Source organism: Polypterus senegalus, chromosome 3 (genome assembly GCF_016835505.1).
Source record: "Polypterus senegalus isolate Bchr_013 chromosome 3, ASM1683550v1, whole genome shotgun sequence".
NCBI classification, from domain to species: domain Eukaryota; kingdom Metazoa; phylum Chordata; class Cladistia; order Polypteriformes; family Polypteridae; genus Polypterus; species Polypterus senegalus.
Genome location: NC_053156.1, coordinates 265,138,018 through 265,163,030, shown reverse-complemented (window position 1 = coordinate 265,163,030; position 25,013 = coordinate 265,138,018). Strand labels below are relative to the sequence as shown.

The following is a 25,013-nucleotide window of genomic DNA, read 5'->3' as shown; positions in this document are numbered from 1 at the left end:
CTAAGCAAGTTTCTCTCATGTTGGAGGTTTCAATTTGGCGACAGTCACCTTTTTTGAGCATCATGCTGTAGCCTCGCACTTCTGGGCCGGAGAGACAGACAGACACGCTTCCACACGTAAACGTTTATATATAATATATATACAGTATATATATAAGGTAAAGAAGGAGGTAAATCATGTCAGTTCATTGAGGAATACAATAGGGATGACCATACCTCAGCACAACTTCTCTTTGTCAGGCAACATCCCAATCTGTCAGTGAAAAACAACAATGAAGAGTTGTAGGGCAAGGAAAGCATAAACGCTGGAGAACTGAAAAATCACTGACTCATCTTATAGGTTGTGATAATTCATGGCTTTGTGACCAGGATATTCTTAAAACTCCATGAATGCATCTACATCCTTTTTGCTGGATAGCAACAGTTCCATTTGTTGATTGAAAACACCATTTCAGTTGTTTTGACTTATCTGTATTATTCACTTTTCTTCTGTTGCTCTATTCTGCCATCTTCCATGTGTAAAATACAGTCATGCCATTATGATGTCACCATAGCATGTCACTCCCAGAAGGTTAAAAATGACAAATTTCAAACATAAGCATGTGGAGTATCATTTTAGACAACTTTAAGGTCCGCGATTATGAATATGATGTTATTTTTGACTTTTGATTCTTTACTAACAGTCTAACCTTCTATAGACCTCAATCTGTCTGGAGTTTTTTTTTTTTTTTTCTGTCCACCCTGGCCATCGGACCTTACTTATTCTATGTTAATTAATGTTGACTTATTTTAATTTTTTACTGTGTCTTCTATTTTTCTATTCTCCATTTTGTAAAGCATTTTGAGCTAAATATTTTTGTATGAAAATGTGCTATATAAATAAATGTTGTTGTTTTTGTTGTATCAGTGGGTGAAAAATTACAAATTTCTATTACACTCAAGAATGTTTTGACTTAGAACATTTCAATTGAAGCACACATTTTAATATTTGAAATATACTATGCAAATACTCATTAATTATAAACTTCTAATGAATCATTACATTTCTTATGAATACCCCAAATATTTTTCTTCAGAACAATTTTCTATTGGTTTTTATGAAGTGGGTTTGTTTTATATGTTTTTCTAAGTTTGTTGTTTATTTTTCTTTTCTTTTTCATACCCATTTAGAGTTTTGAACTATTTAAAGTTCAGTTTTAATAATAGTAATTTATGTTTGCATCTCTTTCCAGTGCCATTTTCTTTTGTATGGGCCAGTTTGTGGTGCGGTTGCCACTGCATTGCTAGATTATTATACCAAATATGCGTGACATGTGACATCACTGCCGCAATAGTATAAAGGGTAGCGGCATGCATTTCATGGCATCCAAGAGTGTGGGTATATCTCTTGATATTTAGCATGCAGATTTATTTTGTGTTTCCTAAATAATGAAGATTAGCTTTAAAGTTTGACTTTAATGTGCAGTTTTGTTTTTGGCTTGTTTCTGTAGTTTGAGTTTGTTGTTGCTCTGTTTTTTTTGTGTTTAAAGTTTTGTGTGCTTTTTTGCTATTGCTCTGTTTGTATGTTTCTTCTGTGGGTTATGCTCATTAGGTACATTTTTAGGTTTTTTGCGTGTTAGGCACACTGACTATACAAGACTATTAAGCTTTTCTGTGAATTAAATTTGTCTCATTGCTAGTTACTTTGATGCTATATAACTGCTAGTATCATGTGATTGGTGATATTATGGAAGCCATAATATAAAGGATGTCAAAGCGCATTTTCCCAACTTACCTTTTTAAGGAAAGATCTCACGAGATGCCACTACTCTGTTTTTGTTGATTTATTTTTATTTTTGTTAACATAAGCAAAAATTATGACTTTGATTTTTTTGTTTTTACTATGATTTTGGTTTTGTCCTGAACAGATTTTGGTGAATGATTTAATGAATCCTTGTGTAACAACCTTAGCTCAAGACAACAACAGTCCTTTAGTTTGGCCCTGTAAGAATCCTGCCTTTGATCTCTTTCACACTTTATTAATAAATCTGTCCAATGGAATATACTTTTCATTCATTGCAAAGAAGTAAAATGAATTACATACTGTACATACAGTACATTGAAAGTATTGTGATAAAAAGAGATGTTTTCGATAGATTTTAATGTTTAAGACACTACAGAACACAATTTGACCACATTTGGAGTGGTGAGTATCCTGTTGTGTGAACGTCTGCTTTTTGTGTCAGAATGCACGTCTATGGAAGGATAACTTAAAACAGACTGAGAACTGGCACAGTTATTACTGTTGTAAAATGCTATAAGTCTATTATTTTGTGAAAAGTTATTTCAGTAGGTCTTTCTCAACTGGGATAATGATTCTGTGTTTTTCACATAAATAGCCCTACAATATTTTACTGTTAAAACCACAGCTTTATGGACAGAAAGTAACTTGCAGCATGCATCCTGTTTTTGGAAATTGTGCCAGCACGAGAGTTGCTGGTGACAATGAAGTCATTTGTGTGGTGTGTTTTTGTGGCACACCTTCATGTAGGCACAGTGACAGGATATCGCAACATCGTTGGAAAGTCCTAGAGATGCTTTTGTGAACATGACAACGGCTCAGCTTAGTTCAGAGACTTCTTTAGCCACCACACCTCAGTTTAATCCTTTACCTCAAGCCAGCTAGTATTTATTAACTATTATTTGGAGTCAACTTTGGCCAGCATACTTATTCTGATTTTTTTTTTTTTTTTTGCATATTTTTAGGCTTCTTTGCCTGACTAATCTGACCTCTTCTGAGAAGACATTAAAATCATATAGCTTTTAGGCACGAGTACCTATTAAGTTGGCAGTTCAGAGTATGTTTTATATTTAAAATGGTTAACTTTCTACCTCAGTGGAAATGAAAAATACAAGTGTTGATCTTACCAAGTTAAGTGTAGAATGAATTGCAGCAAGCCTGTTCTGTCAGGCTATAATTTCACAATTATAATATGAAGTCATCCATAGACATTTCAAAGCATTTAAAACATTTTTAGTATAAAGAAAAATATGTGTAGGTTTGAGAAACTTGCATGAACTTAAAATCCAGCTCCTTCATTAACAACAGATGAGAACCTCTGATATAGCCGAACAGATACTGCAAAATTTCTTTCCATTCACTCACCATTGTGCTTATTTCTTCCAGGCTGTAATAATAACCAAATAGGTCATTATAGTTTCATTTCTTGGACGTTTTACAAAAACTGTACAAATAGAAAGTGCAATGACTTTACTGTATGGCAGGTGGACCTGGTGGTCCTGTAATTCCAGGCGGTCCTGGTGGCCCCATGGGGCCTTGATCACCTTTTGGTCCTGGAAGTCCATGAACTCCTGGCAAACCTGGGTGTCCTTGTACTCCTGTTGGTCCTTTAGGCCCAGGAAGTCCATCCGTACCTGGTGCCCCAAGATCACCCTTTTCTCCTTTAGCTCCATTTCCACCTGATACTCCAAAAGATCCTTTAATTCCCTTCATTCCTTGACTTCCTTTTGCTCCTTGAGGACCGTTTTCACCTGGGGGACCAAGAGGCCCAGTATTCCCTTTCTCACCTTGTATTCCACGACTTCCTAAATTACCTTGATCACCTTTCATTCCAGTTAGCCCTACAGGTCCTTTGGGGCCTTGTTCTCCTTTGCTTCCTTTTGGACCAGGGGGCCCTGGTAAACCTGTAAAGAATTTGGAAAACATTTAAAAAAATGTAAAACATTAGTTAAAGGTGGCAGGGACTAGTTGGCCTTGCCAACATTTTAGAAGAAATGGTTAAAAGCAGTGGTAGAGGTGATATCCCTTTGATTGGTACACTATACCATTCATACTGTACATTTTTATTCAAAAAATAAATTTTAGTTTGATTAATTTGTGTATTCTCACTGTATACAAAACACAAATATTAATATAAAATTGTCTTAAACATGATCCAAATTGTCCAGAAATGAGGAAGAAATTGATTTCTTGAACTGACAATATTAAATATTTATAAATTGTTTGTTGAAATTACTACATATGCAATAAACATATGAAAAGGGAATGAAAGATCTTTAGTGTTACACAAAGACTTTTTTTGTTTATAATGTAAAATCCTGTCTGAAAGACAGTTGTGCCACTAAATTAGTACAGTAAGCATATGTGTGCAGCTATATTTGATTGAGTGCTGACTTGCATCTCATTCTAGCCTTGCCATCATTCTTTAGCTTCAAGGATTGGGCTTTATTTTTTTAAAGGAAAAAATAACTTTTTGTACTAATTATGGAGTACTAAACTAAAGTAAAATAAAGAACTGGAATATAAAAACATTGTCCAGCGCTTTGGAAATTCCTCCATATCTATTATTTGGATCATTATTTAACTTTTAGTGGTCTTATGTGTCTTTAGCCACTGCCCCTTTGTAAGTAGTGTTTCCTGTTAATGCTTCATGGCATTTATAGTACTGACTCCCATTTACTAATACATCATAGTGTTTACTGTAAGTGCTGTTTTTTGAAGTAAGCTATTCAAAATTTGCTGGTTATCAAGCTTTTTTCCCCACTACTTTTATACTTTAGTAAAAAAAAGGCAGTCCCAAATAATTCTGAAAAGACATATAGATAACAGTTTATAAAACTTTTTACTTGCTCTAGTAATGAGATGTTCCAAAGCTTAAATATAAATACAACCAATTGTCAATAATTGAGCCTTAAGTATTTAAACATTGCAGAACCATTTGAACTTCCTGCAATTTCTTTGCAGCAGTAATAACCCCTTGGACTTTACCCAAGGCAGATTTCTGCCAAACTTTGAGGAGCTAGATATATATTGTATATTATTTTGCTTTTCCTGACATAAGATTGATGTAATCTACAAATAATAATACTGGTGAAAATATTGAGAAAACAAAAATGCTGCTGAAATCTGGATTAACAGCATCTTTAAATGAAAGGAAAGGCTAGAAAGTCTGATTTTTTCACAGCCTTATTTAGGAAGAAGAAGAAGAAGAAGAAGAATGTATGAAGAGGTTCAGTCCCTTAACATGCACACATACCGGTCCCGGTACATAACGACGATTTTACGACGTCACAATCATGTCACAGCCATGTGTGCATGCCCCTCTGTCATGCACCTCGACATACTACACATCAAATGAAAATTCAGAGTCTCGTCTTTCCGATGATATAAACCATTTTGACACACAACAACCACAGCACTGACACTAAATCCTTTTTTACAGAGAAGTAAATACTTTTTAAGAGCTGACTTTTCCTACCTTTGACTACCTTTGAAGGCTCTCTGCAAGTCAAACATCAATATTTCCGAGCAATATTGATTTCATTCTGTCTGTAAGGCTCCAGGGAATATAATCCAGTAAAACGATTAGGTCCAAAACACACGATAGATCCTCAAAGGGACAAAAACTCCAGAAAACGTTTTTTAACTCGAGACTAGCTCCGACTTTTTTTTTCAATTCTATTGGTCATATCAGACGTAATTTGTTTCTGGCACCTCGTATAGCCAACGAGTGTCACAGACAGCCGAACGATGACGCACAACTCCAAACCCTGGTAGAATCTACCAGTTTGATTGGACGCTGTGAGTGACACTCCAAACTTACAGCCAATGAGCAGCTCAGCACGTCGATATGTAACTTGCCATACCAACTTGTAAAAAACGATCGGAGCTGCGCGAAGCTGGCATTTGTGCCAGTCTGCAGACTTGGTGCGTGGTTGTTTATTGTGATTTCACCTAGTTTTTTCGCATTTTAAATATGGATAAAAGTACAGATAAACATAAATACACTCTCGATTAAATAATAGATGCATGTACGCGGCGTGACAGTGATCAATCAGACCAGGTGACGTCTAATGGCAGAGAGCGACATGTGACACGCCCTTGTGCTTTCTGCCTGCTAACGATTGCTACAATCAGTGGCACGTGGAAAAACGCTGAGCTGAATTGTAACAGTTTGTAACAAAATGTATATAGTTTGTGTGCATTTTATTAAAAAAAAAGTAAAAAATAAAATATATATATATATATTTTTAGCCCATAAGACTTGTTTTGACTATTTTTATATTGAAATGTGTATTTTTTATTGTTTTTATTATGGAATATGAATTTCCATAACTAATAGAGTGACACTGTATGTAGATATAGATTCCTTTATGTGTAAGCTTTCAGTAGAGCCCTCATTGATATCTGTGGGTTGAAGCATTCAAAAGTTATTGCACTTTTTCCATACGTTCCAAAATGTGGATAATGGATAAACCAGAGGTCCCTCTAAAAAGCCCCTGGACATGCCCACATAAAAAATGGTGTAAAAATGTCATTTTTACAGGTATTCTTTTCAAATTTGAAATGTGTGTAGTCAACAAGTTATTCTGTTGGTACATAGTGTGTTTCTGTCCCCACCTACCTACTGCAGCTATAGAGGCCTTTATTTTCACAAAAAAACTTAGGCGAGAACAAAAACATTCATTTTTTCTGTGAGTTCTAATGTGCATAACTTTTGATCAGTCACACCTACAGTGACTAGAGAATGTTACCTTTACAAAGAGACCAAACATGTGTTTATACTCCAGATAGTTCAATAACAGCAATGATTCTAATTTGGAGAGGTCAAATTACAAGCGATTTAGCAAAAATGACCCCGCTTGATAAGTTAAGAGCTTATTGTTTGTACTTGTGCATTGGAGGAAACTTAAGGGCTCTAAGGATGGTAATAACCCACCAAAACCTGGGGTGGAGCTGTTGTCTAATGCATTCTCTTTTCCTCCCTAAGCAGGATGGGAGACTGACTGTCATTCTACTACTGACGTTGCTTCCTCTGTCCACCCTCCTGGACCTGCCCCGTCCTGCTGGGATCATTTAAAAACACAGACATCGCTATCTTGAATCAATTTTATTTTGAACTTGCGTCTGAAAAGATGTCCTTTCAGTGTTGCTGAAAGCTATTTTGTTATTTATTTCTGTGCAATTATATGGGGTCACCTGGTTTGTGCTCTCGTTATAATGCATAACTGGCAGCACTGAGTGTAAGACAGGGAACACCTCTGGATTTGATACAAGTACTTTGCAGAGCACGCACATCCACATTTAGAGCCAATATTTAACTTAACATGAAGATCTTTTCTGTCCAAACTCCACAAAAAACACTTCCTGATAATCGTTTCATTTGCTTTCCTTTAACTTTTCATTTTTACTTGTACTCATCTCTCAATACAGACGTTTTGTTGATTTCATGTGAAGCACAATTTTAAACAATGAAAGCTGTTACTGTGCCAGACTCATTACCGATAAATGAAGCATGTGTGGGCACATTATATTTTTGTTTACAAGAGCATTTTCTGGAAGCAGTTTAACAATTTTTAACATTTAACAATATTTTAGTAAAAAAAACTGGATTGGATGACTTGACGAGAGGATTATGTACAACTATTAATCTCATGTTTTCGTGCAGAATGGGATAACAATGTTTCTGATATAATAGGGGATATGAAGCATATATTATCAATATTATCAAAACGTCCATGACATAATCTCACATTACATGTTGTTTTGTCTTTGTGGAGTTCTATATTACTCTACTTTCCACTTTTGTGTTCTTTATTGTGTAGCCTTTGTCAGAATGCCTAAACTCTCATAGACTTACCACTGTTATAAGGTATAAGGTACTTTATAATTTCTCCCCACCTTCCCGTCTACATCTGTAACCTCAGGTAATTACACAGAGTAAAAGACAAGCAGGAGTTTAGTTACAACTTTAAATAATGTATTACTGATAATATTCATAAAATAATAACAATAAGCAAAGTACATGTGAATATTGGCAACCACACAACCTGATAAATGCTAGATATGTAGTTTTTTGCGGCACACAGACTTGCAGTTACTTAAATGTCTTTAGTTAAGTCATCATTTGTAGCTTTTTTCAGGAACAGAAAATGAATAGAAAAAGGAATCAGAAGTAGCAAAATAACGGACTTAATTCTATAGTATATGAATAGCTAGATTCGACAGGGTTTACCCTCAATGAAAATATTTAACTTTCCGTGAGTTCACCCAGTAGCAGTACCGTAGTAATGTGTATGCCGCTTTTTAAATGAGTCTACCTTTAATTTATTGCTAAACTTTCATGACAATCTGTTTGTATGCATTCTTGATTTAGGGCCAATAATATAAGAATATAATGGGTTATATAGCAAGATTTCTCAAAGAAACCACCACTGAAAGTAGGCTAAGAGTAGAAAAAAGTAGTGTATACTGTGACAGTAACCAAGAGAAACATGCATAACACATTTCATGTAAATCAGTTGAATTGTTCTTGAGTGATGCCTGGACGTTCTTAACTTTATTTATATAAATATATGTGCGTGCGTGTTTATTTAGGGAGAGTACTGCGACAGGGCCAAGATCTTTAATTACAGTTTCAAAGGATTAACCCATGTCTTGCTTGTGTGTGTATATATATCTTGTCATGCAGATAAACACTTTTCTGGCTCATTTACAATACAATACAAAACAATTTATTTTTGTAGAGCCCAAAATCACACAAGAAGTGCCGCAATGGGTTTTAACAGGACCTGCCTCTTGACACCCTCCCCAGCCTTGACTCTCTAAGAAGATGAGGAAAAACTCCCAAAAAAACCCTTGTAGGAAAAAAAATGGAAGAAACCTTGGGAAAGGCAGTTCAAAAAGAGACCCCTTTCCAGGTAGGTTGGGCGTGCAGTGGGTGTCAAAAGTAGGGGGTCAATACAATACAATACACAGAACAGAACAAATCCTCAATACAGTATAAAAATAAAAAATTTACATGTACGAATCAGAATTTAACAGTAGATGATATCACATAATATGATTTGGATTTGTTTAGAGTCCTGGAGACCTCAGCCATCAAGCTGCCTTCCCCAATTGGCCATTACACAGCAGAAACATTGCTTGGCCAGCCAATCCGATGAAAGGACCCCTCTACCCCACGATTTCTGCGATCCTCCATCAGGAATGACTTCTTATGCAAGTTATGCAATACCCTGCCAGGTTAAAAGGGGGTGTTGTCAGTAATGATATAGTCTCTTTCCTTCCCTTCAGCACCAACAAGATGTCTCTTGAGGGCAACTAATCTGAGGTCTATAAAAACCTGATGCCCCGAATGTTGGCATCTCATTTGGAACGGGACTTAACAGAGGATGGAGCTACACAAGTCAGATCCACTCTTAATAGTCAGCCTCTTATAAATAGCCTTCCTGGATTCTCAGTTTGTCATATTTTGCACCCTCATGCACCTGTTTTGCTTAACAGCTGCTATTACAATTAAAATCAGCGACCCTCCTGGCACCCCAGTACTTCTCTGAACTCAGCCTGTGTGTTGTTCCACTCATCCACAAACTTAAGGACACAATAGCTTAAAAACCAATTAGTGAACCCCAATAAAATTTAAAACAGGTATTTGCATTGTAAGTGCTAGAAGCTTACTGATGTTGAACATAATAGCTCCAGTACATTTTTCTCCACAGAGATAATGGTTTTACACATTTTGGTACACATTTGTGCCACAAATGCAGCCTAAATTGGGAACAAGTTATGATTCTTTCATTTCACGCCACATAGGAAGATGCCGGTCAGCAATATTTTACTGCTAAAATCACATTTTTTTCCAATGAAAATCTTATTATTTAAACATTATTGTTTATAGCCAACTGCTTACGTAAAAGCAGTAAAAAAATTATTAGTAGCAAGCAAGTAAATTTAAAAGGAGCAGAAACGTATAATTTGAATACACCAGTGCACACTTAAACCCATGACAATAACAAGCATGTTTCAGAATTTCTAAAGATACACTATTATTAATCTCCAAGAGTGCAGTCATACTGTTAATGGGGGAGTCATCGGATAACAAGGATTGATATTAGATTAAGAAATTCACTGGGGCCACTAGGGCCCTCCAGGATTAGAGCTGGACCTTCTGCATGAAATTATACCATCTTCAGGATTTATTTTTGCAACTGTCTACCACTTTTAAAAGATGATCTACACAAAAAAAGTAAATTTATGGATTTCTACTAGGATTCTAAAGCTTAAATGGAATTTGAAAACAAAATATGATCAAAACAATTATGTTGATGATGTTTGCATCCTTTTACAGTATGACACAATACTTTTGTCTATTGAGCGGATAGCCCATTTTTCCATCTGGGATAGACATACTTGAGTGATTAAAGAAACTGTAAGTCTTAATTACAGTTGGGGATAACTGAGCCTGGAAATATAAATTAAAACATTTTTCCTTTCATTCAGAGACTACGAACAATAGTGTTTATTTTCTCATTGGAAAATAAAAGTCTGCTCTTTCCAAGTAACTTAGGCAATCATTGTTATTTTATTTGACTGTTTAGTACAAAAATCCTAAATTGCTTATTTTGTTCTCATATAGTGTATTGGAAGAGAAAAATATGTGTAAACAGGTTAGAAGCCTTTCACATAACAACAAGATTTTTGCCCAGTGTCCTGTATATAACAAATGACTGAAAGCTAATATTCACTTTCACATTATAGAGTCTTTGTCATTACACATAGAGATTCCATATTGTAGCATAATAAAAGGTGAAAACTCCAAAAACCTATGGGGCAGTGAATAGCTGCTACATCACTGTTGACTCAATGCCTGATATTGATGGTCAGTAAATGCTCTGTGACAGTCTGCACATATAAGTGGCAATGTGGCCTTGCCAAACAGATGGAAGTCCTCAGAGGAAAATTAAATATTTTTGTACCTCCAAAACAATCCATTAAGCCGGGGTGAAAAGAACTCAAATACTGTACCATGCAAGGGAGCTGAGGCATTATTATAGAAAGAACTGAATGGAACTGCCCCTGAACCTGAAGTAATTTGCCCTGTGGTTAAAACCCAGCAAAAGGAACATAAATGACCATCTCCTAACATGTTTTACAGAATTCATGTTGGGATTAAGGTAGAAGGAGGTATCAACATTAAGTTCATTATAGAGATAAGCCTAGAATAAATAAAAAAGAAAGAATGGTTTTGTATAGCAATCTTTCACCAGAGGAAAAATGAGTCTACCCTTGGCTGCTACATGAGCAAAATGGTTACTGGTAGGGTGTTGATACAGGAGATGCTCAAGGTGTTCTGTACAGGGGGCAGGTGGGTAAGCCTTCCTTTACAGTTTGCTAGGCACTTATTCATAATCTGTTTGGACTTCTTGAAGCAACAGTCATACAATTTTGCAGTATTTGACAATGAATTCACTATTTAGTTTCACTAGTCTATTTCAGCTCTGTTTGTGAGTAATCAGCAAAAGTTGGGACACCTGTGCAAATTGTTTGCTTCAACTTGCAAGTCTAAATTTACTCTAAATTTACTTTACTACAGAACATCTGTAGGTTGTAACCTATTTGATGTTCCTTGAAGAAGGCTCATTTGTAATATTGTGAAATGCAGTTTTTTTATATAGTTTTAGCTATACTAATCTTTAAATTTAAACTTCTGGAATATTATCACGTGCATGCGTATGGCGGGTGAGCAGCTTAAAGGCTCACATAATAGTAATATCCCACTGGAACACCAGAAGGCACTATTGACTAATACTTTTTCTTATTATCTCTCTGCAGATTAGAAGATTGACAACTTTAATATCTCTAAAGTCACCTCGGCGTTCACCTGCCTGGACATGCCTCTTCCTGCCAGGATGCCATATTTCCCGAAGCTCTGCCATCTTGAGGTAGTCTATTTAGTCATGGTGTTTATTTTTCAACACATTTATACAATTTTGTTTTGTTTGATCATACGGGGTTAGCCTTCAGTTGTCCCAAAACTTATCACTGCCTGACTCTTATACTACAGTATAAATATATCTCATTGTCCTTTAGGCCTTGTTTTCTGAAGATGAATCACTGCTCTGACATTTTCTGAATCTGCTTTTACCATTACAATGTTGCAGGGAGCTTACTTATATCATGGTAGAATTAGGCACAAGGTCAACATGTGTGGTCGAACTTGCTTACACATTTTAAGCCATTGCAATCTACTAAGCATTCATGTCTTTAGCATATGGAAATAAGCAACAATACTCAAGAAAACCCTTGCAGAAATATGCCATAATAGCATCACAACTGCTCATCTCATGATAGGCAACCATGAAATGGTAGCTAAAGTTATGTCTTACCTTTCAAAATGGTAAAGTTCTTGATAACCTGTGTATGTTTAATATCAACAAGCTTCATTTCCTCCATAACCATTGAAAGGTTTCTTATGTCAAAGTCAAGTCTTGAATTTAAGAAGCTGAACCGTTGCCTTAGTGATTCAGTGGTGTAGAGCATGTGAAGGACCGTTTGGTTAAGAAACTGGAGTTCCTCCGTGTGAGTATTCAGACCTGCAGTGCAAGACAGCCTTACATCATTAATGTACTTCAGCATGCTATGCACATGGTTATCAGTAGCATTGATATTAGCAAATATGGTACTTATTTCCATTTCATGGGATGTCATTCGTCCTTCGAGAGTCTCAAATCTTTCACTTGTCCTGTTCTCATAGTATTTTGAATGATAATGCAGATCTTGCATATTTTCTTCATGTTCATCCAGAAAGGCAGATATGTTGTCCAGTTGCATTTGCAGGTTCATTACTTGAAGTACGAGGTCATGCATGGTATCTGAATTGAGACTGATTCTTTGCAATGTGGTCGAGATACCATTTTGAATGCTTCTTGCAGCATCACTTGACTTGCTTGAAGAAGCTCTAATGGCTCCAAGAACTTTGCTGTAATTCTGCCAGTCTGTCACAATTTTTTGTAAAACCAGTGTCTCCTCCTCCGTCTTCCTCTGAATTGCACTTATCCATGAAGCACTTAACCCCACTGTAGAATTGATTTGGTGAACTGTGGCCTTCAAATCAAACTGATCTTGAACAAGGGATTTAAAGGATGAGTCAACTTCACTGATTACAATCTGCCAGCCATTTACCAACTCCAAATATCTTTCTAAAGACTGATTTATTAGCCTCAAAGAAAATGAGTAATTTTGAAAATCACGTAATAATCTGTTGTTTGAATAAAATAAAGTCTGTTGTGTTTTTGCTGCTTGGTCCAATGTCTGTTCCTGGACAAGAATCAATTTCTGAATATCTTCAAACTCCTCTTGTAACTTGTTGATCTCTAATACTGTGCCATGGCAGTCTGTACAGTTATTCGAAGATTTGCCATCTGAAATAAATTTTTAACAAACAAGCATAAGCTTTATACAGCTGTAATGTACACCAAATTTTAAAGTTGTTAAATTGACAATAATGTCACATTTTAAACAAGCAAATAGTTGAGATATATATACATAAATGAATAAAACTCCATTTAGAAAACATAAATATGTAAATAATTTCTGCATATTGTTAAGTCATTTAAGCTCCCTTTTTGAGCACCCAATCCCATACAAAACAATACACATTGGCATCAAAACACAAAATTATTAATTTTTTTTTCTTTTGTGCATAGCCTTAAAGAGGTTGTACAAGATTCCAAAACTATTTAACTGTTCTTGCATATGTTTTGTGTTGTTGGGAAGTTTTTTTCCTTGACTACATCATTTAGGAGCTAGCTGATTAGAAATGTGCTCAAATCTGGCCACGAAAGGGCAAATGAGTGAAGAATTTCCTTGTGGGTTTGACCTTAATGTTGTACCTAACCTATACTTTTTAAAAGCAGCACTATCAGTGTTCAAATTCTACTGAGAAAGCTACTGATTACCATGAATTAGCATTTTAATAACTGATTACGATTAATTTATATTGTGATAAGTAATTGTAATGAAGTAATGCAGCGTTTCCCAATCTTTTTTCTGTGGTGGAACACTCTTTGTAAGCAAAAACATCCCAAGACACACCACATTTTTTGGTAACCCCTAACACAGTATATCTCATACACATGCTCAACTGTCACAAGGGACTACCGGAGAAGCCAATAAAAAAGCAGCTGCAAGATCACAGACGTTGCAGAAATGACAGTTAGTGAGCACTTAGGTGGCTGCTCCCAAATGCTTCATCTCTTTGCCTACCCCTCTCTGCCTCAGAGGAAAGTCGTAATGCGCACTATCCACTAGTACTGTGAGGCTTGCTGGCGACACCCCAGCAGATGGACTTTAGGAGCCAGGAGATGTGTCTGAAGCACTCTCAACCTCCTGCAGAGCTTGTCCCTCTCAGGTTCAGACCCATTTGTACTGCACTAATATTTCCATGGCACATCTGCTTATCTCTCACAGCACACCACTGTGGTGCGGCACACTGATTGAAAAACACTGATGCAATGCTATTTGTAAACTGTGCTCCTGATGGCATAAGATGTACATACAGAGCCTATAAAAAGTATTTACCCTTTTGAAAGTTTTTACATTTTATTGTATTACATTGAATCAAGAGACCAGGTGGAAGGGGAGTAAGGCCAGGTGTATCTGAGGTGGATTCAAATTATTCTACGATGGTGTGGATGGGAGGAGAAATGGTGTAGGGGTTATCCTGAAGGAACAGCATGCCAAGAGTGTTTTGGAGGTGAAAACAGTGTCAGACAGAATGATGATTATGAAGATGGAAAATTAGGATGTGATGATGAATGTTGTTAGAGCATATGCCCCGCAAGTTGGGTGTGCGATGGATGAAAATGAAAATTTCTGGAGTGAGTTGGATGAAGGGGTGGAGAGTGTACCCAAGGGAGAGAGAGCGGTGATTGGAGTGGATTTCAATGGACATGTTTGTGAAGGGAACAGAGTAGAGATGGGTAGGCAAGGTGTCAAGGAGAGGAATGCAGAAGGTCAGATGATAGTGGATTTTGTGAAAAGGATGGACTTGGCTGAGGTGAATACCTATTTTAAGAAGACGGAGGAACACAGGATGATGTACAAGAGTGGAAGAAAATACACACAGGTAGATTATATACAATACAGGAGGGTCAGTCTGCAGAAGACTGGACACTGCAAAGTTGTATCAGGGGAAAGTATAGTTAGGCAGCATAGAATGGTGGTCTGTAAGATGAAGCTGGAAATCAACAAGAGGAGGAGAGTGAGGACAGAGCCATGGATCAATTGGTGGAAGTTGGAAAAGGAAGACAGTAAGGCTGAGTTCATGGAGGGGGTAAGACAGGCACTGGGTGACAGTGAAGAGTTACCAGATAGCTGGGCAACTACAGCACAAGAAGGAAGGGTGCCAACAAGAAGTGTGCTTGGTGTGACATCTGGACAGAGGAAGAAGGATAAGAAAACCTGGTGAAGGAATGGAGAAGTACAGGAGAGATACAGAGAAAGAGTTTGTTGAAGAAGATTTGTGATAAAGAGATGCAGAAAGTAGAAGTGGGATTACATCAGGAATCAGCTCTGAGCCCTTTCTTATTTGCAATGATGATGGACAGGTTGACAGAGAAGATTAGACAGGAGTCCCCATGGACTATGATGTTCACAGACGACATTGTCAGCTGTAGCAAGAGTGGGGAGCAGGTCGAGGACATCCTGGAGAGGTGGAGATATGCTCTAGAGAGGAGAGGAATGAAGGTCAGTAAGAACAAGACAGAATACATGTGTGTAAATGAGATGGTGGTCAGATCAATGGTGAGGATGCAGGGAGTAGAGTTGGCAAAGGTGGGTGAGTTTAACTACTTGGGATCAACAGTATAGAGTAACAGGGATTGTGAAGGAGAGATGAAGATGAGAGTGCAGGTAGGGTGGGATGGATGGAGAAAAGTGTCAAGAGTGATTTGTAACAGACGGATATCAGCAAGAGTGAAAGGGAAAGTCTACAAGACAATAGTGAGACCAGTTATGGGTTGGAGACGGTGGCATTGAACAAAAAACAAGAGACAGAACTGGAGGTGGTAGAGTTAAAGATGTTAAGATGTACATTGGGTGTAACAAAGATAGGCAGGATTAGACATGAGTAGAGACAAAGTCAGAGAGGAGATTGTATTGGTTATGGACATGTGCAGATGAGAGATGCTGGGTGTATTGGGAGAAGGGCGTAGCTGCCAGGTAAGAAAAGAGGATGGCCTAAGGACGGTTTGTGGATGTAGTGAGAGAAAACATGAAGGTGAGGGGTGTAACAGAGCAAGATGCAAAGGACAGGAAGATATGATGTGAACAGAGGTTTGTGAATGCACAATGCAATTGAAACATACAGACTTTCCTTTTGGGCATTTTGCCTTGCTATTAATAAAATAATTATCTAGTTACACTCATACTGTATACTCTTGGTCTCGAGTGAGTTCCTTCCATTGATGTCCAAATAAAAACACTGAGATGACAGGCTGCCCTCACTCTGCCAGACCACCCCTGCATTTTCTAATTTCTGAAGGTCTAGCCTATATTTTGTTAAGACCGTTTCCTCTCTTGAATCACTATGTAATTTATTCATGGAATGAGACAAATATTCTCTGGCAACATTTGGAAATATTTTGCAGCTGATGTGGCAATAATTTCAATAGTAAAATTGTCTAAGTAGACCAGTCATGACAGTAAAAGAATCATGCTATATACTGTTGTGACATTAAGAAAAAATGGTATCTCTCTTACCAAGTCCCTGGATCGTCTCCTGCACTGTGATGATTTTTTTCTCATAAAATGATTCTGATTTGACAAGATCATCTGAGAAAGAATCCACTTTCCTAAATACTGTTCAAAAGAAAATGAATATTTAATCACTTAATATTCTTACTGAAATCTTTTTCTGTTCTTACTTAACATTATTTGAACCAAAAGGTTTATATTCCATTTGCCGCTCATTATGTTTTCCATAACCTGTAAGTAAATACATTGTCCTTAAATAATACAGCCACCACTATGTCACATGTCAACAAGTTTGCATGCATGCCCCAGCACAGGGAGAATCTCCAACCATTATGATGTACAATGACACTGGTGATGTTATAAATCTATAAGACCTATATTAAATATTAAGTAGAAATGAAAAATAATAACATGAAAACAATGCTAACTTAAGCTTTGACAAGCATGCTCAAATAGATTGGTGTGTAAAATCACATGAACTTTTTACATTTTTAAAGACACATTATATAAAGGTGTTCTGTTAGAGTTGCTAATAAGGCAAGGGACACGGACCAAGCGATGGAGACAAAATCAAAAAATCAAATGGTGTTGTTGTGAAAGCCAGGACCAGCATGTGGGGTGAGTAGACAAGATGATCTCCTCAGGCAACACTTTGGTGAAGGTGGATCATTCATACAAGTGTACTATTTAACAATATGACATAATACAAAAATCATTACATATACTGTATGTTGAATGCCTAATTTATATGCTGGCTATAAAAATTGTGAGAGATATTTTTTTATTTTCAAAACATCTAATATGTCAGAGCTATTACAGGGAGTGCAGAATTATTAGGCAAGTTGTATTTTTGAGGATTAATTTTAATATGGAACAAACACAGTGCTATCAGTCAATCCAAAATGTTAATAAACCTGAAACCTGAATGTTTCACAACGGAAATGTGAGTGTGAACATCATCAGGGGAATACATATGTGCGCACAATTATTAGGCAACTATTAGTGTGCAGATTTATTATGCAACTAAAGGAAAAATGAAAATTTTCCCATCTCACTTGTTTATTTTCATCTGTTATAGTGAGAATAATAAACAAACACCTCAAAATTTACAAATAAACATCTCTGACATTTCAAAAAAAATAAATCAATCAATGAATGACCAATATAGCCACCCTTCTTTCCAATAACAGTCATAAGCCTTTCCATTCATGTAGTCTGTCAGTTTCTTGATCTGTTGACGATCAGCTTTTTGTGGAGCAGTGACTACAGCCTCCCAGACACTCTTCAGAGAGGTGTATTGTTTTTCTCCCCCGTAAATCTAGCGTTTAAGAAGTGCCCACAAGTTCTCGATAGGGTTTAGGTCAGATGAGGAAGGGGGGCCATGTCATTATTCCTTCATCTTTAAGGCCTTTACTGGCTGGCCACGCAGTGGAGAACTTCGATGCAAGTGATGGAGCATTGGCCTGCATAAAAATCATGGTCTTTTCCTGTATCACTGTTTGAAGAAAGTGTCTTCGAAAAACTGGCAGTAGGTTTGGGAGTTGATTTTGAGTTCATCTTCAATGCAAAAAGGTCCAACTTGCTCATCTTTAAAATACCAGGTCATACCTCCACGTTGGAGTGGAGCTCTGTGCCCATTACTGATCCACAGGTCCATCCATCTGGTCCATCAAGAGTCACTGTCATCTCATCGGTCCATAAAACCTTTGAAAAAAATCTGTCTTCAGATATTTCTTGGCCCAGTTTTGACGTTTCAACTTATGTTTCTTGTTCAGTGGTGGTTGGGTTTCAGCCCTCCTTACCTTGGCCATGTCTTTGAGCACTGAACACCTTGTACTTCTGGGCACTCCAGGTAGGTTGCAGCTCTGGAATATGAAAGTACTGGAGGATAATGGGTTCCTGGTAGCTTCACGTTTGATTCTTCTCAAATCTTTGGCAGCTAATTTATGTCTTTTGTTCTCAACACGTTTCTTGCGACCCTGTTGACTATTTGCAACAAAATGTTTGATGGTTCTGTGATCACACACCAATATCTTAGCAATTCCAAAAGTGCTGCATCCCTCTGAAAGACTTTTAACAATTTTTGACTTTTCAGAGTCAGTTAAATCTCTTTTTTGGCCCATTTTGCCTGAGGAAAACTAGCTGCCTAATAATTCTGCACACCTTGATATAGGGTGTTGATCTCCTTAGGCCACACCCTCCCTCATTACACAAATACACATCACCTGACGTGCTTAAATCCAATAAGCATTCAAGTTAATACAGCTTGGAGTTGAAATATACGCATTAAAAATGATGATATGGTCAAAATACTCACTTGCCTAATAATTGTGCACACAGTGTATTTGCACCACTTCACTGTACTGCGAACATCTGAGCATCAGAACCGCACATGTGCTTTTCAAGGCTATATGTCCATAACTGATACTTGCATTAATGTTGCTGATATTTCATATATTGTCTTGTGTATATATCGATAGCCATTTCTCTCTAGTTTTCTGCGTAAATTTCACATTTTGGCAATTCACATCAATTATCCATAACTCCAGCTCTTGATTTTACTTTTTTGTGTGTGTATGTGTTATATCTTTTTGAATATGTTTGTTAAGTTGGTGAGTTGAAGAGGTGGATATTTTTCCAGGTTAGGGTTATAGTACATGAAGTTTATATTACAGAGAACACCACACCTTTTCCAACTGTCTCTTGTTAATCTTTCATTCATTGAAAATGTTAAAATTACCGTGGGAGTGGGACTAAATCTAATATAGTATTTTTAGTTATTGAAAATGAGAATAACATGCAAAAAGGTTAAATCAGTCATGGTAGAAAGGAGTCCAATCCTTGAATAAAATGTCTTGTGACATTCACTTTTGGAGGCTCCATTTGGGAGTGACTTATACAAATCTATGTTCTGTCCTCTCCATCCTTTGCTCTCTATTGTCTTCCTGTTGACAAAAAAGGATGGTCTGAAAATGAAAAGGCACTTGAGGAATCATGTGGCCTCAAATGAGACAGCCCATGATGGCAGTGAAGGAGGTAGTGCTGAACAGAATACCTTATATTACAACGTTATGTTCCATTATCTTACTAAACATTAAGGGGTAACAATTTGTAACACCTAAATAAACTTGAGGGAGGGAGTGTTACACAGAGATTCTTTTTAGCTTGCATTCTGCTGTGCTGTACTTTTTTTTTTTTTTTTAATTTTGGTGCATTTATTTTAGGCTTCATTTTCTTTTTAGTTTTCTTATCTCTGATGTTTTTTTCTGCTTTTTAGAAGTGGGTTGTTTTAGACAGGCACTCACCACTAGCTACACAGTGGTCTCACCCTTGATATTTTTAATATACGTTTTTATGTTCCCTTTCATTTTCTAACTTTTAATTTTCTCTTTATTGATTGTTATTCATATATGAATCACTTACTGACAGTGTTAGTGTAGTTGCTTACCTTATGTCCACGTTAATGATGTTATTAAATCTATTAACTGTAATGGGATATGACCACTAATTGCTTAAAAGGCTTTTTAAACCAACATGTGGCCACTGCATCATTGAAATGGCATTAGTTTTAGTAAATATGTTTCACTAATGCTTTTCTCCTGTTTTATACATCTTGTGGTTTTGTGATCTCTTTCTACTCCATGTGACATCTTTTCTTCCTTCTTAGTCACAGCCAGTAACTCCCCATCTCTGCTTCCATAACCACCTCCTTCAGGGCCTTCCTCATTTTGGGTCGCTGGCACTCTAATGCTTCTTAATAAACGTTAAATGAATGATCCTACAAAATCTCAACCACCTACTTCTGTGGGATAGATGAATCCCCTCCATTCTGTTCTCTATACTTATGTCATTTAGACCTGTACACTTCTCTCTTTTCGTCTCATGTGTGGCCTCAAACCCTTCCTTCTATGAAACAGTGCTCTACAAGTATGGCTATCCTTGTGTCTGTAGACAAGAGTAAGATATCTAGCTAGAAATAAGCTATAGTAATCTCCTTTGAAAATCGGTGCTGACAGTTATGTTCTAGCTGCTTTCTGGCGCAAGAATTGATTCCTACTAGTGCTGGCAGCCCCCACTCCTTGTCTAATGTAGGAGATCAGGTGCAGGTGTTGAGAAGAGTGGACTCTGTTTGTCCCTTGTCTGCTTGTCTCCAGGATCTCTCTCAATTTCTTTATCACTTAGTTGGGTTGTCATCTTTAACAACTTGTACCAGCACAATTTTGTAGCTGGATAGGATATGCTGTAGTCTTGGGTTTGGGGCGGGCATTGAATAGCAGGTCATTTTCAGTGGAGCTACACCAAAGGCACAGGTTGGTGGAACTTGGAAGAATGTTATATGTGACTCTAATGAGGAAAAGCTATCTAGCTTGCAGTATTTGCAATGTGTCTTTCCAGTTCAGTTCTCATTTGACCACCCTCTCCCAGACTGTCCAGCCTTCTTTTCAATGCTGCCTTACTGCTTTCATGCTATAATAATAAACTCTTCCATTCTAAGTACTTCTGAGATTACCAGCTCTTTCCGCTCTTTTGTTGTGGCTGAGTTCCACGCCACAGGGGCTGTTGCTTAACTGAAATTCTTTCTCCCTGTTTGGGTTCTATCCAACACCTCCTGGTGTTTCAGTCTGTTAATGGCCTGGGGCAATGTCTAGCTCAGCCATCCAATTACAGTTTGTTTGGACCAGGGGTTTGGTATTCCTTGCAGACTAGTCTGGTGACCCTCTCATTCCAGCATTAGCCTTGCTTTCTTCTGTTTGTACCACATGCTAATTGACCTCAGTGGGAATAGGAGGATGCTCCTTCCAAACAGGTCCACATCAGACAGACACCATTGCAGGCTCGGCCATTTCTTTATGCAGTTGTTGGCCTTGGCATCCATCCTCAGTGTTATTGATGATGTGACTTCACAAAGCTTAAAGGGCCACATTAGTCTCTGGTATAAGGTGAACTGATATCACCAGGCCTTGTGTCTTGATCTATCCTTTGTAGACCTTCTGAGACTTGGTGTATGACATGGGTGCCATGTGTCTGTCAGAAAGCTCAGCTATGTAACATCTTCTTTGGCTCCAGATAGGCTGCTTCTCTACTAACAGCACTGGATCCTCTTCAGGTTGCCTACAAGGAACACAATTGATGACAGTATCATCCACTCATATATCCTGAGCAAAGCCCATCCCCAATTGGGGGAACGGGGCAATGGAGTGAGAATATTGGTTTTTTTTTTTACTTCCCTTGTGCATTCAGCACCGGGGAAGGTAAAACAGGCTTGATGCTACCACTTTTTATCTACAAGTCAATATCTGACCCATACAGTCAGTCATCTCTCAGGAGAATTCTTGTAACATCATCTATGCAACTCTGTAATCCTGGTAAACTCAGACCCGATTTTGAGTTAGCTCCTCAGGCCTTCTGTCTGCTGTTGATTGGAGTGATCTCCAAACCTACGGTGAAAAGGATGAAGAGGACGAGATTGAGCAATCCAGTGCTATGCCTTTTCCCAGCCAATGCTGGCAAGTTCTTGTGCCCCATGCAACTTGTAAGTCACTGAAGCACTGAAGTTGGTTATGAGATTCCAGATACATTTCTGGGATGTAAGAAATTCAAGGGCATATCCTTTCTTTTGCTTTTTTTTTTTTTTTTTTTTGAATTTCAAGACTTGAACTTAGTGTTTTGGATGTTGAATGTTGTTTTGAATTTTGTTTTTTAATATTGGGTTTTTAATTTGAACTTTGCATTATGTGATTTGTAACTTGGATTAATAGATAAAGTTTCCTTTATGGAGGGGTGTTTCTAGAGATTCTGCCCTTCTATATTGGGCGAATCACAATGCACAGGACACAGGTGAGCAAAGAAAACAATAGAGGACTCATCGCTATAGCATCTGCCTTTGGGATTCTTTATTTAGACTGTCACGGTCTTTTTTCAGTGCCTTTTACTGTATTTTTTGTCTTCCTATAACTAAATAAAAGCAAAGTGACTCTGCAGCACATTATTGGTCTTTACTAAACCTTTTTTATTTATTTTTAATTAAATTTATTTTTTATTTTTTTAATGCTGAGTCATGACATTATGATACTATTTGGACTTGTTAATTTTTGCATGGCATGGTAAACCTTTTGTCCTTTCATATTCTTAACCCAATCATTCTGTTATTGGGTTGTTGGGCCCCAAAGTTTATCCTAACGGCATTAGGGAGAAGACAGAAACCAGGCTAAAATGGAACTAAAATACATCTTGTATTGGGCAGATGTGAAGTCACCAAACTAACCTGCACACCTTTGAAAAGCAGAAGGAAATTCTACTTTCACAAAAATTGGGAAGACATACACCTGAACACCATGCTGTGATGAGGAGAGTTACTTTATATACCACTGTCCTTTAATGCTGCATATAAAAACATTTTGACCTGGATATTAAAATAGGAAATAGAAGGTAAAGCTATAAGGTTGCCCCTGTCTTCACTGTTCAATTATACATACCAGTGGATAGAGGTATTGAGTTAATGCATTGAAAATATTGTGCATTACATAGTCAGATTATGTTTTACACATTACTTATTATAGAAGCTTATTCCTGCCACTCCAAAATAAAAACTCAAAAATCACTGCACTATTTCACAGAAATACTGAGTTTTTTTGCGAAGATGTTGTGTCCTGTTGTTGGCGTAACATTCTACACGTGCACACAATTCTGCCATCTGCTGATAGCTGAGGAATAGTTTAGGCACTTGCATAGCTGGTAATTAAGTGAAAGAACTGAACAAAAGTTATTAGCATACATTTAATTCTTCATGTTCTGAGGGATAAATTTAATAGGCCTAGTTTAGAGACACAGGGATCCAGTGACTATCACAACACCACTAGGTGTAAGACAAGAAGCAAACGTGGTGGACCGGCACACCAGTCCTTTACAGGGCTCAGTCTCACAGCCAAGCAGAAAAGAGCGTGCAGCATGCAATATATGCACACAAACCTATAAATAAAGAATTAGTCTATTTGTGGTAGATATTTTGAAACAGTGTGACTGGGTGGCAGAGTGGCCAGTGTTCATACTATGAATCTTTAGGGGTTCAGGGTGTGGATGGAAAAAGGGATGAATGTTATTTACTTCACAGCACATGAAAGACTAAACACATTTATAACGCACAATAAATTAATCAAATATGGCTGTTTCTCTGATCAGTTTTATGAGGGTTCATATAAGGGCTAAGGTTTAATTAACAAATGATGACCACTGAAATGTGCAATTTTTCGTACAAAAGAAAAAAACATAACACAAAACTAATGCACTGTGTAAAACATTATGTTTTATAAGTAACAATATAACATATTTAGTTACTTTTTTTGTGAGTAATGAGACCTACCTGGAAAGAGGTCTCTCTTTGAACTGCCTTTCCTGAGGTTTCTTCCATTTTCTCCCTACAAAGGTTTTTTTTGGGAGTTTTTTCTTGTCTTCTGGGCAGCTGTCAAGAGGCAGGGCCTGTTAAAGCCCATTGTGTGCACTTCTTGTGTGATTTTGGGCTATACAAAAAATAAACTGTGTTGTATTGTATGTTATTGTAATGTAACTGAGAAGTAACATTCCCCAGCATTAGTATACAGAAGACTTTGATGGAATAGTTAACCTGCTTTGTTGGAACAGGAGGACATTTGGCTGAATAAATAAGAAGCTTCTGTAGCAGAGTAGGAGAACTGAGAACTTGAGATATAAATATTGCTCCTTGTGAATACCAAACAGGTTACTATGGAGTAAGAGTTCATTCACAGAGCCACAATTTTTCAGCCATGAGTCTTTAGTAATACTTTTCAAAGAGTAGGAGCCAAGACCTGACTTTAATAAAAACAGGATCACTTCTGTAGAACATTAGTTTTGTACTGCCTGTACAAATTTAATTTTAGTGGTATTATAGGTAACACAAGCTGGTCTGATTTCATCCCAAATCTGGATCAACCAGGAAGTAGACACTGGTTTATATTTCTGCCTAACCAATGATTAGTTTAGGCTGACCGCTGTCTGAGCTGTAACTAAATAAAATTCAGAGCACTGGCCAAATTCAGGAGGATGTTTAATATAATAATTTAGGATAATGTGAAATATAATCATTAGAGCTCTAACCGTGAGAACAGATTTTGAAACTATTATAGAAACATGTTTAACCTAATCTGTAGAAATAAGAAGGCAGTTTTCCATCTGTGTAACCAAATATGCATATATTAGTCCAAAATTATGGACAAACCGTTAAATGCTATCCAAGAATTTCTGTTCCAAGGTAAGAAAGATTTATTAAAGATAAAATTGTGATGTTTTGATTGTGAGTCTATTCTGTTTTTCTTAACTTGTTTTTTTCCTTGTCTATAACAGAGTTATGTCAGCTGTGGAGGTTCAGTTTACCCAAAGTACAGATATAATCACAAGACACCGCAGTGAGCTGTACTGTAGGTTTGAATTTTTTTAATAACTTTTTGCTATTAAAGAGATGT

At 37.1% G+C, this 25,013-nt stretch overlaps 1 protein-coding gene across 2 annotated transcripts in view; it reads right to left on the bottom strand.

Annotated features, from left to right (window-relative positions):
- Nucleotides 1–1,552: 1,552 nt before the first annotated feature.
- scara3 (scavenger receptor class A, member 3) overlaps nt 1,553–25,013 on the bottom strand; it is a 100,721-nt gene continuing 77,260 nt past the window's right edge. For both annotated transcript variants that reach the window (XM_039749080.1, XM_039749081.1), the window contains 3 exons: nt 16,543–16,641; nt 12,168–13,202; nt 1,553–3,683 (listed from right to left, as the gene is read on the bottom strand). In XM_039749080.1, coding sequence (XP_039605014.1) covers nt 3,250–3,683; nt 12,168–13,202; nt 16,543–16,641 — 1,568 coding nt within the window. In that variant the 3' untranslated portion in view covers nt 1,553–3,249. The remainder of the gene's footprint in view (nt 3,684–12,167; nt 13,203–16,542; nt 16,642–25,013) is intronic.